The sequence below is a fragment of the Lontra canadensis genome, unplaced genomic scaffold (genome assembly GCF_010015895.1).
Source record: "Lontra canadensis isolate GAN:19392208 unplaced genomic scaffold, GSC_riverotter_1.0 scaffold57, whole genome shotgun sequence".
NCBI classification, from domain to species: domain Eukaryota; kingdom Metazoa; phylum Chordata; class Mammalia; order Carnivora; family Mustelidae; genus Lontra; species Lontra canadensis.
In genome coordinates, this window is record NW_022631051.1 from 9,233,015 (window position 1) to 9,246,276 (window position 13,262).

The 13,262-nt window shown below is 37.5% G+C and overlaps 1 protein-coding gene across 3 annotated transcripts in view; it reads right to left on the minus strand.

Moving 5' to 3' along the window:
• Positions 1–576: 576 nt before the first annotated feature.
• Positions 577–13,262, minus strand: part of FAM210A (family with sequence similarity 210 member A) — a 35,185-nt gene continuing 22,499 nt past the window's right edge. For all 3 annotated transcript variants that reach the window (XM_032875834.1, XM_032875836.1, XM_032875837.1), the window contains exons 2-4: positions 10,848–11,364; positions 6,025–6,136; positions 577–1,325 (exon numbers count right to left, since the gene is read on the minus strand). In XM_032875834.1, the coding sequence (XP_032731725.1) occupies positions 1,092–1,325; positions 6,025–6,136; positions 10,848–11,323 (822 nt within the window). In that variant the 5' untranslated portion in view covers positions 11,324–11,364 and the 3' untranslated portion in view covers positions 577–1,091. The remainder of the gene's footprint in view (positions 1,326–6,024; positions 6,137–10,847; positions 11,365–13,262) is intronic.

Here is a 13,262-nt window from a genome sequence, read left to right on the forward strand (position 1 = left end):
TTGCTATTAAAAAAAATTCAAGTAAAATGCTCACGCATATTTCAATATAAGAGAAAAAGATATTTCAGGATAAGGGAAAAAGCAGCTACAATTTAAAAATTTACTGCACAATGAAATCAACATTAACTCTGAAACAGACACTGAGAGTGTCGGCCTGTGGAGACAAAGGCCTGCCACATGGCAGGAGTAAGTCGGCTCTGGAACAACCTGACAGAACCTTCCATCCTCCCACACCTGCATCTGCTCAAGAACCGCAAACCTGAGTCATGGCTTAAGGATATTTGATTTCAACAATAAACTTAAGGTATAATATTATTCTCACATTTCCTCTGAAAAATAGTTGGAAAGAACACAAATGATTCAAAGTAGAGATTTATGTTTTAGGTGAAAAAGTACCAAAGATATATGTATTTGCTTTAAAAAAACTGATTTTGACAAGCTTTGGGTAAAAATCATTTTTTAAAGGGTCACTTTTTCACTTACATGTAACCAATACATCTTATTTACAGATATATGACTCAATCTTTATTTAACTTCCTTCATATAAAATGTGTATTTTAACACACATTTTACGGTTTTTACAGAAACACTAAATATCCTCTTATTCACTGGCAGTTGTGATGGTAATATTGGTCTCCACATTAAGAAATGAACAGAGTTAAAAGCTCAATGAATAACATAAAGATGAAGACCCAGCGTTAATACCCTGCCTAGGGCCACATCAGTTATTCAAGGAGTCAACTGCTCCATCTGCTACAACAAAACACAAAGCAAGTATGATTCTGAAGACCCTGAAAAAAGAGCTCTGACTTACGAAGACACAAACCACTGCTTAATGCTGCTACTGGTGTTAACTTCTTATACTGGGTTCCATTATTCTTTTCAAAAAACACTAATTTTTCTAGTAATACTCAACTTTAAAAAGGTATCTTAGGTCTTTAACCCTCAGAGAACTGGTGTATTTAGGCAACTAATCAAAAAAAAAAAAAAAAAAAAAAAAGAATCTTATCAGGAGCATGTATGTATCTTTGTCCATAGTTTCCAAAGGGTTAAAGTGCAGAAATTGTCTATCACCTGTTATATAAGGCACCCTATTCCATTTTTTTCTTAAAAGAAACTTTTCCTTTGGTTTCCTGTAATTTTTCAGTGAGTCTATCCTTTGTTTCTTCCATTTTCTCTGTGAGAAGCTCCTTGGTCTCTTCCATCCTGTCTTGCAGATATTCCTTGACAGGAGGCGGTGTCGACATGTAGCCCCGACTACGCAAATACTTCACAGTGAACGAGGTTCCACCCAAAGTCACAGTATATCGGGCAGGTGTTGCAATCTGAGGAGAAAAGCAAACACAGGTGGATCAATAGCTGATCATGCCTATCGTCTTAGCAAAAACAATCTGAAATTTAAATTTTTAATAATAACCAAACAGTATAAATTACTTTACTGCTTCACCAGGCTAATATAGTCACAGCCTATATGGTTTTCCCTCCTATCAAGGGATCTTCTTCTGTAAACGCATTTTACAAACACTGTCACTTGGACACTGAGCCAAGGATTACAGGATATTCCCAGTAGAAGCACTGAAGCCTGGAACCACGCGCTAGTGAACCTTGGAGACGGGCAACGTGGGAAATGAGAAAGATGGCTCAGGGCCAACAACAAACACACATACGTTTCTCGTCCTTATAAACCTGCTAACCTGTGGATACCGTACATGTAGAACTAAACCGGAACCAAACTACTTCAAATGGTGAGAGGCAAACATGGGCCAAATGTTTAATCTTTACTGAATTTAGTTTAGTTTCACTTCCAAATCCCTTTGACTTTTCCAGGCCTTATGCTACCTTCTCATTACAACCCACCCTGGGTCTGGAATTCCAACTGGGAACTTCCATGAGGCAAAGCAAATAAATAAATAAATAAATAAATCCATAAATCCGTGCAGGCAAGTACAGGTTTAACTTTGACCAGAGATTTAAGGACCGCAGGTGAATACTAGATGAACTGGTCAAAAAGCAACACAAATGCGGACCGCAACTCTATCACATTCTGATAGCTTCTGTGTTAAAATTCAGTACCAAAACTCTTTGAAAGAGCTGCATATGCTCTCCATCTCCACCTTCCCTCTTCATTTTCTCTTAATTTACTCTAAGCCTTCACGCCCACCTCTCATCAGTCACTGAAGAGGCCTGTGAGCCATCAGAACTATGGAGACAGCTTCCCCCTCTACTCCTTGGAGCATGTCCTGCCTGGCTGCCATGCCCCCACTGCCCTGGTTTCCTTCCACTTCAGAGGCTGCCCCTTTACACTCCTTCCTCCCCATTCTTCTTCCTGTTGCCTACCTCTGAACACTGTGGGGCAGTATTGAGCCCCTGTACTCCTCCACCTCCCTCATTCCCTTGGTGGTCTTCTCCAATTTCAAGTCTGTAGTGCCACCTGTACATTAATGATTCTTAGATTTCCAGACTGAGCCTTTTCCCTAAATTCCAGTATATACAACATCCAATTTATTTACACTTGCATGTCTAAGAGGAGCTCAAAATGTCATCTGTTCAAAACTGATCTCATGATGTTCAATGGTCCCACCCCAATCCTGCTCCTCTCAAAGCTGTCTGCATCTCAGGAAATGGCAACTCTATTCTTTCATTTGCTTATCAGAGCATGGGGGGGGGGGAACAGAGGGAGAGGGAGAATCCCAAGCAGACTCCCTGCTGAACAGGGAGCTCCACATGGGGCCTGATTTCATCAACCTGAGATCATGACCTGAACTGAAGTCAGGAGTAAGACACTTAATGGACTGAGCCACCAGGAAACCCCCACTGCACAAGCATAGAGCCTGACATGGGGCTTGATCCCATGATCCGAGATCATGACCTGAGCTGCCAAGAGCTAGAAGCTCAATGACTGAGCTACCCAGGTGCCCCGCAACTCTATTAAGTTGCTCAAGCCAAAAACATACACAATAGCTTCAACTCCTTTCTCTTGCATAATTTATATTCAATCCATTAAAAAAGTCCATCAGCTCCATCTTCAAAACACATCCAGAAGCCACCTACATCTTACAGGCTCTCCTGCTACCACCTGGGTCCTCCCACTACCAGCTATTACCCATACCATTTCAATAACCCCTCCTGCTCCATCTCTGGGCTTCTTACCCTCGCTGAGCTATATATATGGACTGTTCTCAACATAGCAGCCAAAATGATTTTGTTAAAACATAAATCAGGTATTCAAAACTGCCCAGTGACTTTTCATCTCTTCTGAGTAAAAGCCAGAGTGTTCATAATGGCCCATAAGGCCACCCTCATCTGGCTGCTCTATTACCTCTTGGCATTCACTCATCCCAGCCACACTGGCATCCTCCCTGCTCCCTCCAATATTCCAGGTACCCAGGTATACTTCCATTTCCCCTCCTTGACCTTGAATGCTCTTCTTGCATACAACTGCCTGATTAACTCCCTCCCTCCTGGAAACCCTCCCTCTGGAAAAAAATAAATAAGAAGAAAAAAAAAATGCTCTAACACTTGCTGGTTTGTTCTTTTTTCTTAGCACTTAACATCACCTAAACTCCATGGTGTGTGTGTGTGTGTGTGTATGTGTGTGTGTGTGTGTGTGTGTTTTAAAGATTTTATTTATTTATTTGAGAGACAGACAGTGAAAGAGAGCATGAGAGAGGAGAAGCAGACTCCCCATGGAGCTGGGAGCCTGATGCGGGACTTGATCCTGGTATTCCGGGATCATGACCTGAGCCAAAGGCAGTTGCTTAACCAACTGAGCCACCCAGGTGCCTCCCCACCTTTTTAAGATTTTATTTATTTGACAGAGATCACAAGTAGGCAGAGAGGCAGGCAGAGGGAGAGGGAGAAGCAAGCTCCCTGCTGAGCAGAGAGCCCGACGCGGGGCTCGATCCAGAACCCTGAGATCATGACCTGAGCTGAAGGCAGAGGCTTTAACCCACTGAGTCACCCAGGCACCCCGGTGTGTGTGTTTTAACTTTACCTTCTTTATCTAACTGCCTCCCACTACTAGAGTATAAGTTCCATGAGGACATGTATTTTGTACCATTTTATTTAATTACAGTATTCCCAGTACCTAGAATGGCACTTGGCACAGAATAGGAAGGAGTTCAACAAATTTTTGTCAATTCAAACAAAGGTACACTTCCAGGACAGTGCTAGGGGGCTGAGGACTGTGTGCTAGTCAGTGTCACAAGGTCACACCGCTGGTGGTTTTTCCCCTCTTCACCACACCTCTTTTTGAAGCTTTGCCTTATTGAAGCAATAAATCTCAAGTGTTTGTTACTCCACCTGAGAAATCATGGGTGACAAGAAAATACCCAGGAGAATCCCCTGCATATTTCCCACCTCACAGAGAACAGTGAGTGGGAAGGAACACTGCTGACACTAACCGACCTACATGTATAGGTTCGTTGTTTCAATTCCCACATAAGAAACATGCACTGAGCATTGATGCACCTACAAAGCACAGTATCAGGCGCAGTGAAAACACAGAGAAACAGAACACGACTTTGAATTCCTAAACACTTAAAATCCACTAAAGAAACCAAATGTTAAAAAAACAAAAAAGCCCTGCAAAACTAACCCCAGACCATGACACGAACTATTAGAGTTACATACATGTTATGGGAGCATAGGATAAGGAGTGATTATAATTAAGGAAATGGCTTAAATCGTCATGATACTTTGACTAATTAAGGTAAATTATACCCACTATAACTAGAAACTTGATAATTGGTAAGTTTATTAAGTTTTAATGTTGAAAACTCAGCACTTAGGCTTTAGCCCTCTAGTTAGAATCAAAATAAAAATGGAAATCTCCCAAGATTTCTAAGGATTTTAATGAGGATGACAGAATAAAATGTTACCTGTACTACTATAAAACCATACTTCTAAGTATTTTTATTACAACAAAAGTAAAATAAAATAAAATCTAGTTTCCAAACGTTTTCTGTTTTCTTTCTTAGGATGAAGATATATAGAACTTCATTAATTATTTGTCAACTGAGAAAAGTAAGATTAATATAGCTAAAATCCACAATTTATAGTGAGTCTCCTTTTTTTTTTAATTTTATTTTTTATAAACATATATTTTTTTCCCCAGGGGTACAGGTCTGTGAATCGCCAGGTTTACACACTTCACAGCACTCACCATAGCACATACCCTCCCCAATGTCCATAATAACCCCACCCCCTTCCCAATCCCCCTCCCCCCAGCAACCCTCAGTTTGTTTTGTGAGATAAAGAGTCACTTATGGTTTATCTCCCTCCCAATCCCATCTTGCTTCATTTACTCTTCTCCTACCCCCTTAACCCCCATGTTGCATCTCCTCTCCCTCATATCAGGGAGATCATATGATAGTTGTCTTTCTCCGATTGGTGAGTCTCCTCTTCTAAAAGAAAGACCCACAGATGTAGAAACTGCTTATAAAGATGTCGGCGTCTCAACTCCAGAGAACAGCTATAGTGGACAAACTTCTAAAATGAAACCTATGTAACAGCTACTGAGTCTATGGTTTATCCCATAAAACAATCTGAACTAATTTGACTTACCAAGTAGATGAATTAGTATAAACAGTAAAATAAATACTAAATATAACCAACAAGTCATGGATCTCTGAATAAGGAAAATTAAGATACCGTAAGTAGGAGAAATGTCAAAAAGTGACTTCCAGAAATTCAGAAGTCTCATATTTGTCTCATCACAGCAGGTTAGGAATGATCTACCTATTTTCAAGTCACTTCTTTCTAAACCATCATTTTAGTTATTCTTAAAATTTAAACTAAAAAAAATATAAACTGGGTGTGGTACATAAACAATGAATTTTGGAACACACACCAAAAAATTAAATTAAATTAAAAAAATATAAACTTTAGCCATTGGACTATGGTACTTTCTGTGGTATTTTAGGTTACAAAAAATTACTACTGGGAACTAACAAGGAGTTTTATGAGGAACTGAGCCTGTTATTGGTTAAGTGTGAAGAGCAACTCATTTATAACAGTACTTACCTTAAACAAGGCATATGCTGTTAGTGCATTTCCACTCTGGGAATTTTTCAGAATGCTTACTATGCTGTCAGGTAACCCAATGAATTCTAGAAAAGGAACGACATTCACTCCTCTAAGAAAGAAACAAAATGATTTATATATTTATACATCACCCCTCTAAGAAACAAAGTAATATATATATATATATACACACACACACACACATATATATACACACACACACACACACACACAATTATGTATGTATACACACAAACTTTAAGGGATAAATATTTTCAAAAAGTTTTCTGAAAACACCAAAACAAATTTTGTTTAAAGGTCACTTATGCATTGTCAAGAACTGTGATTTAACTCTAGAAGAAAAAGTACAGAAACATCAGTGTTACACTGTATCTTATTGTTTGCAGCTTCTGCTTTGCTTCTGCACATGGACGTATATCCCTAATTACCATATTTATAAAAATAGAAGGATCTAGCAGAGTAAAATTAATGGCTTTAAATGACAAAAGAGAAGGAATGACCAGAATGATTTACTTGGTCTTCATTTCCCCAACCAAACACTACTTCTTCAGAATGCTCCAATTCAAACTTCAAGACCTAAGCTTTTCACCTCTAAAATTACATGTCAAACTATACTGCTGTAAAAGCAACATTATAACAGTACTTATTGTGTTATTATACAAAGAATAAATGATTCTATGGGTTTGATGAAAACTTCAATTATTCTAAATGGATGTCTCTATTCTATTAGCAGGCTTAGCAGGTAGGTGAAGAAGCAATTACCATAAACTGCAACAAATTTTTGGATCGAGGCAGAGAAGGCAAAGAAAAGTCTCTAATATGAACTGTTAAGCCCTAATTTATTTTTAGTTTCCATGATTATCAACATTTAGCTATCCTGGCATGTGCTCTCATACTCTCTCCCTTTATCACTGTGTATTGTCTTACAGACACTAATCCTTCACCCCTCACTCAGAACAAGGTTCTTGTTCTGTGCTTTTCCTACATAAAGATAACTATCATATTTGGGAATTTTTTTAAAGATTTATTAAATTTTTAAAAAGGAGGGGATGGGGGAAAGGGGCACAGAAGGTCTTAGCATGAGCCTGAGATCACAACCTGAGCTGAAACCAAGAGTCAGATGCTTAACTGACTGCACCACCCAGGTGCCCCCATATTCAGGAAATTTAACATACACAAGAGTATATAGTTAATACATAATATATTATTTAATATTAAAATTTCCTGAATTGTTCATTCCAGTATGTCCCTTGTCACTATCCTGTCATTTCTTTCCGGTCTTCTTTCCTCTAGAAGTGATCCTCAGAACTTTTTTGAGAAGGAGGGCATGACATCTTTGACACTGAGATTTTTGAAGTTTCCAGACCAGTTAGCAAGGGAGAATACCCCTCCATTTGGATTTGTCTGTTTTTTCCCTCCTGATCAGGTTCAGGTAAATGTTTTTAAACAGGAAAACTGTACAGTTAATTCTGTCTCAGTGTATCACAACAGAAGCCACATGATGTCAGTCTGTCCCACAGCTGGTGTATGTGTGACTCACGGTTAGAAGAGGGTCTACAGGGCATGTCTCTGTATAGGTGTTCCTTCTTTTTGTAATTAAGAAAGGGAATTACCTAGATCCATTATTATTATAGATCGCTGTATTCTGTATAACATAATAGCTAGCAAATCAATTTATTTTTAATATTAAAAAAAAACTCAGTTAATTGGGGACGTTGTCCCTCTATGATTTCACTATAATACTCTGAAATCAGGGACTCTCAAGAACATATGGCTGACCATCATTAAGGAAAATTACCTGCCATCCACAAAAGGAAAGAAGGTAACTGAAGGATCTTTAAAAAGTTAAAAATTACAAAATTGACTGCAAATCCAACCTGGTTTCTTCTTTCTCCACCATAAGTTCCTTTTCAAGTCTCTTAGATAACTACAGAATCCCATTAAAGCAAAACATAGTAGTACTAGGACTTAGCTATTCTATGGGTCTAATCAAGTCACTATGCACCATTAATATCTTACCACGATATGCTAATTATATCTTCTATAATGAATACAATCATAAAATTATTTTATCACTCATTTCCTAGCCCAGTGTGTAATTTAAAAGTAATCATGAAGGGGAAACAAAAGACAAACATTTGGCCAAAAATTAGATAAAACTGAGTGATTTAGAAAAAAAAAAAAGAACTATCATAAAGACCAAATAATTACCTCAGAAACCTTGCACAAGTATCTTTTACAAAATAAAGAAGCAAACAACTGGTTCTAGTTCTTTATTTTAGTGATTTTTGTATTTTAGAAAGAAGGGGAGAGAGCACATGAGCATGTGCCGGGAGGGCAGGGGCAGAGGGAAAGAATCTCAAGCAGATTCCCAACTGAGCACGGAGCTGCACGTGGGGCTCGATCTCACAACCCCGAGATCATGACCTGAGCTGAAATCAAGAATCAGATGCTTAATCAACTGAGCCACCCCAAGTACCCTGGTTCTATTTATTTCTAAAATACTGATTTGATGATTTGACTATTTTAAAGTAATAATAACTTCCATTTCCTTTGGAATTGCTAAATATGAAACAGTAGTGAGGGACTGATTTCAACAGTAATATCCACTTGTCACTTTTTAGTCTGAAGCTTCCATGGCCTCACAGAAATCTGTGCTTTACAAATGCCAGCTCTATGACGTTTCAACTGATGCAGAAATACACAAGGAAAAAAGTACATTCACAGTAAGAATACAATGCCATAAAAATCAGGCAGCATTTTGCCTCAGAATGGATCTGTAACTTTAGAAACCTGAGGCCTAAAACACAAGGCATCTAACTACAGGAACAAAACCATCATCACAAAGCTACAAGTTATCAAACAGAGAACTTCTGGTCAGATTTAAGATCTCTACAAGGTTGTGTCAGAGAGAAAGGGCAAAAGGAGCATTGAACCCAACGCGGAGCTCAAACCCAGGACCCTGTGATCATGACCTGGGCCGAAGGCAGCCGCTTAACCGACTGAGCCACCCAGGCGCCTCACTAAGGGCAGTCTTGAAGACGTCTATAAATATTATACATGCGCAGAAAAATGTCATTAATGAAAAAGATAATCCATAAAGTGTACGTATACAAGGATCTTCTGTAAAGAAAGGGACAATTCTTTTTTTTTTTCCCCCCAGCAGGCTAAACACTTAAGTTTTTTTGTTGCATTTTCTGTGACTGCTGGATCTTCTCTCCCTCCTCCACACCTATCAAGTACAGATACACATGCTGACCAACAGATGCAAACAAATGGTATGTAATGGGTATACCGTGGGGGAAATGTACAGAGAGGCTCTTTCAGGCCATTATAAATGATAGTCCCCAAATGCCAAGTTATTTATAAAGAGAAAGACACAATTCTTAAAGGATAAGGATATGTAATGAAGAAGGGTATAATTGATTAGGAAGAAAATGGAGAAATAGATATGAAGAGAATCAGAACAGCATCAACTACACAAGCTAAAAAATCCTTTCAGAACTTTTGTAAAGAAACACTTCTAATCCCCATGTTTTCCAAGAATAAGTCTCCATTTCATTATCTTTTAATTTAGTAAAAAATAACGTTTTCGCAAGGAGTGAGCCTTACGTGCAAAACTAAAATATCTTATTAATCTATCACGCCATTAAATATAACCAAACACTGAAAATCGATGGACCTCTGGAAAAAATAAAATAATTCTAGCCCCATAAGGATTGAGTTTACTAAAACTCAAAGTGGGGTTCACTGTGCCATTTCACTGCGCTCAGGATGGTGAGCTCACTCAGCTCTGTCATGCCCAGGCTAACACAAGAAAAGCCCACAGGGCACATTCGAAGGAATAGGCAGACGTCGGAACGCCTTCATTGCTAGTGGCAGAAACAAACTGGAAATCATTGGGATCTGTTTCAACGTGTACCCTGCTCCTAAAACATTGTAAATAATAAACTTACCTTAAAAGAAAGGAGGAGTATCTAACAACAACAACAAAAAATGCATTTAGATATTCTGTGTTAGATATTCTGTGCATTTAGATATTTGGTGGGCCTAGCCTGAAGGTATTATTTTTTCAAAGTTTATGTTAGTTGTGATAAGAACACCTAACATGAGATCTATGCTCAATTTTTTAAGTGTCCAACAAATTAACTTCTGATGAGAACAAAAGACCTTACCTTGACACATTATCAGCCGTGGGTAACACTAAAACATGAGCCTGCAATTTGTTCGTTTTGGTATCTGTAACAGATATTAGGCAGGCTTTGGCAAAAAACATGATATTAATTTCCCACCAAAATCATATATAGGGCAAAGTAACTAGTTATCTTTTTACATTCATGAACCCTTTAAGAAATACATAAGTACAGAGCTCAACAGTGCTGTCAAATTTCCGAAATCTCTTATTTTATTTCTGTGCCATGTTGAATGTTGACAGACGAGCATAGTGATGTACAGCAGGGGCTTTGAAATAAGACTCCAAAATATCTGGGAAAAAGCTAAGTTGTTTTGACTTATTCTTCCTTAATCTCATCAATATAATGGGAATAATTACACTACCTACTTCATAGAGTTGTGAGGATTAAATGAGATGGTACAGTTTAAAATTTTCATATAACGCCTGCTATGAACAACAAGCAAATTTACCTAAGAAAACCTCAAAAACAGTTATGAAAAGCAGTCACACTCAACAGTTAAAGACATTAAAGCATTTAAAAAACTATCTAAGGCTTTGATTACTACAATTAAGAAGATTAACATTCTGATAAAGCAGGGAGAGGTGCTCAACCCAAGCAAAAACTTACTTTATGGCTGCATAATAAAATGTTCCAAACCAAACACCAGAAGTTATTAGATGCACTGGAATCAAAACTTTTCCATATTGTCTAAATGTTTTCTTAAATCGCTGATAAAGACTAATAGATTTGTCTTGCAAAGGATCAGGTTCTTCCTTTTTTTCTGAAGGAGTTCCAGGGGAGGTGGCACTGGATGACATAACCCTCTTGGATAAAATATCTTGCTCCCACTGTTTATGGCGAAGGACCCCTGGCTGGGGTGGATGAGCAGTGAACGGCTTCCTTTCGTTTGCAACACACGGGACAGCAGATAAATGCAGCCATCGTTTTTGAGGGTCCTGTACCAAAACTACTCTGGATTCAGCTTTATACAAATGTAATGGTCCCTTCATGTTTTGACAGTGTCCAAAAAGACTGGCTTTATGTGGTTCCACGCATGTCCTATGTGCCAGTCGGAATACAGACCTTGGTACATTCCATTGCATTTTGAAGAACAGTGATTGATGGATTTCAGCTTCTACAGAGACTAGATTAAAAAAAAAAAATTAGATTATACCAATTTCCATTTTAAATCAATCCACTTAAAAATAAATCATTAACTATTAGGAAGTAAAGGACAGACACTGCCATCAAATCTATAGAAATTAACGTTAAGGTGTATAGTTTGAACATACCACAATTTTAAAATGTTATTAAAATATATTTAAATATGATATAGTAAACCAGTCCAACAGATATCACTAAGGGTAATATTTTGAGGGTATTTTATTGCTACAAAAGGGATGCTTGTAGGGCTTCTGTTATTCTACAAGAAAGCTGTGTAGCATAATGGAAAAACAGAACTAGAAGCAAAAAAACCTGGGCCCTCATATAACGGACTTTAAACTTCAAGCCCAAGTTTACTAGTAAAATGAGGATTACTTCACAGGGTTGTTACATAAAACATGAAATTTCTGATGTAGACGTGCTTTATAAACTAACAGGCATCAACTAAGTTATTATTATAACTGTTAAGTTCTGACAAGTAGTTGATACAAGAACCTTTTTTTCTATAAGGCCTTTCAACTAGATTATGTAAAATTGTAAATCACATATATTTTTGGCTGGTGAGGAGACAAACTTTTTCAGGTAGCTAAACTTTTTGTCAAAAGACAGTATAATGTTATTTTAAAAGAATACAAACTTTGGAATAAGACAGACCCAACTGAGGTATTGTTTTGAGCAAATTACTTAGCTTCTCTAGGTGCAGGTTTCCTCACTACTAAAACAGAATTATGGTATGCATTACTATACAGGAAATCAGTTCCCTTCCCTTAATACCAGGCAGTTCCACCTGACCACAATCTCCACCCCTACCCCATCAGCTACCTTACCGCTTCTCCTACATTGTGAATAGATGTTTTCGTTTTTTAAACTGTACACTAGTCAACAGCATGTGAGTTAGCACCCCAATAACTTAGCAATCCAATAAATATAGGTACTCCATTTTAATGAATATTTGTTATCTGGGGTACAAAGTTGTCTGTCATTATATAAAAATATCCATAATGAATTGTCCCCATATAAAATTAATCCTCTGACTCACTCCTCCCTAAATAATAGGTAACATTAGCTCTTATCAGGCTCTCACAGATAATCCAACAACACAATGCAAATAAATTATGAAAAGAAACTGCACATCTTGCAATAATAGGCTCCCAGGAAACATTTAAAGGTGATACTGGAGATTGCTGCAATGAAAAGCAAAGTTAATGGCAAGAAACAATTTTAAGAATCAGACCAGTTAACAACCAAAAAGAAAAACCGAAGGAATGATAACAGGTACTTTAAATAATGACTTAAATATTAAATGACTAAGAAATGCCACAGAGAAAAGTGATTAAGTACTTAATTACTTTTACAAAACTGACTTATTTGTTGTGAAAGTCAAACATTAAGTAAATGCCATGGTCCTTTGTTACAATCCATGCCTATGCTGTTTATTTCCTACAAATCTATGCTATGTCTATTCCAAGGGGGAAGAAACATCAATTGGTTATTTATTCTAAGAATTAGCTGCATTGGGATTATAACCTAAAATTTGTCCAATATAACATTTGGCTTCATTTTTTACAAAAAATACCTTTCAAGTATTTTACCATGAATCTCTGGTCTCTATTTTAGTTGCATTTATTTTGAGGATTTTCTCCAGCACCATTATCTTTGAATTATTCCTGTCCATGGCTTTAATGCAGGTGTTTTCTGAACTCAAAAGTCTTTTTTTCTTTTAAACCTATTTCCTTTACAAGGCAGTTTTCCAGGAGATGAAGTTCCCAGAAGGCTTTCAGATAATTAGATTATTATATGTTTGTGTTTGTGAATAAATTAAAGGGAAAAAAAAAAAAAAGCCTCTTTCCAGGCATCCATTTTGAGCCCTTTCCCCTA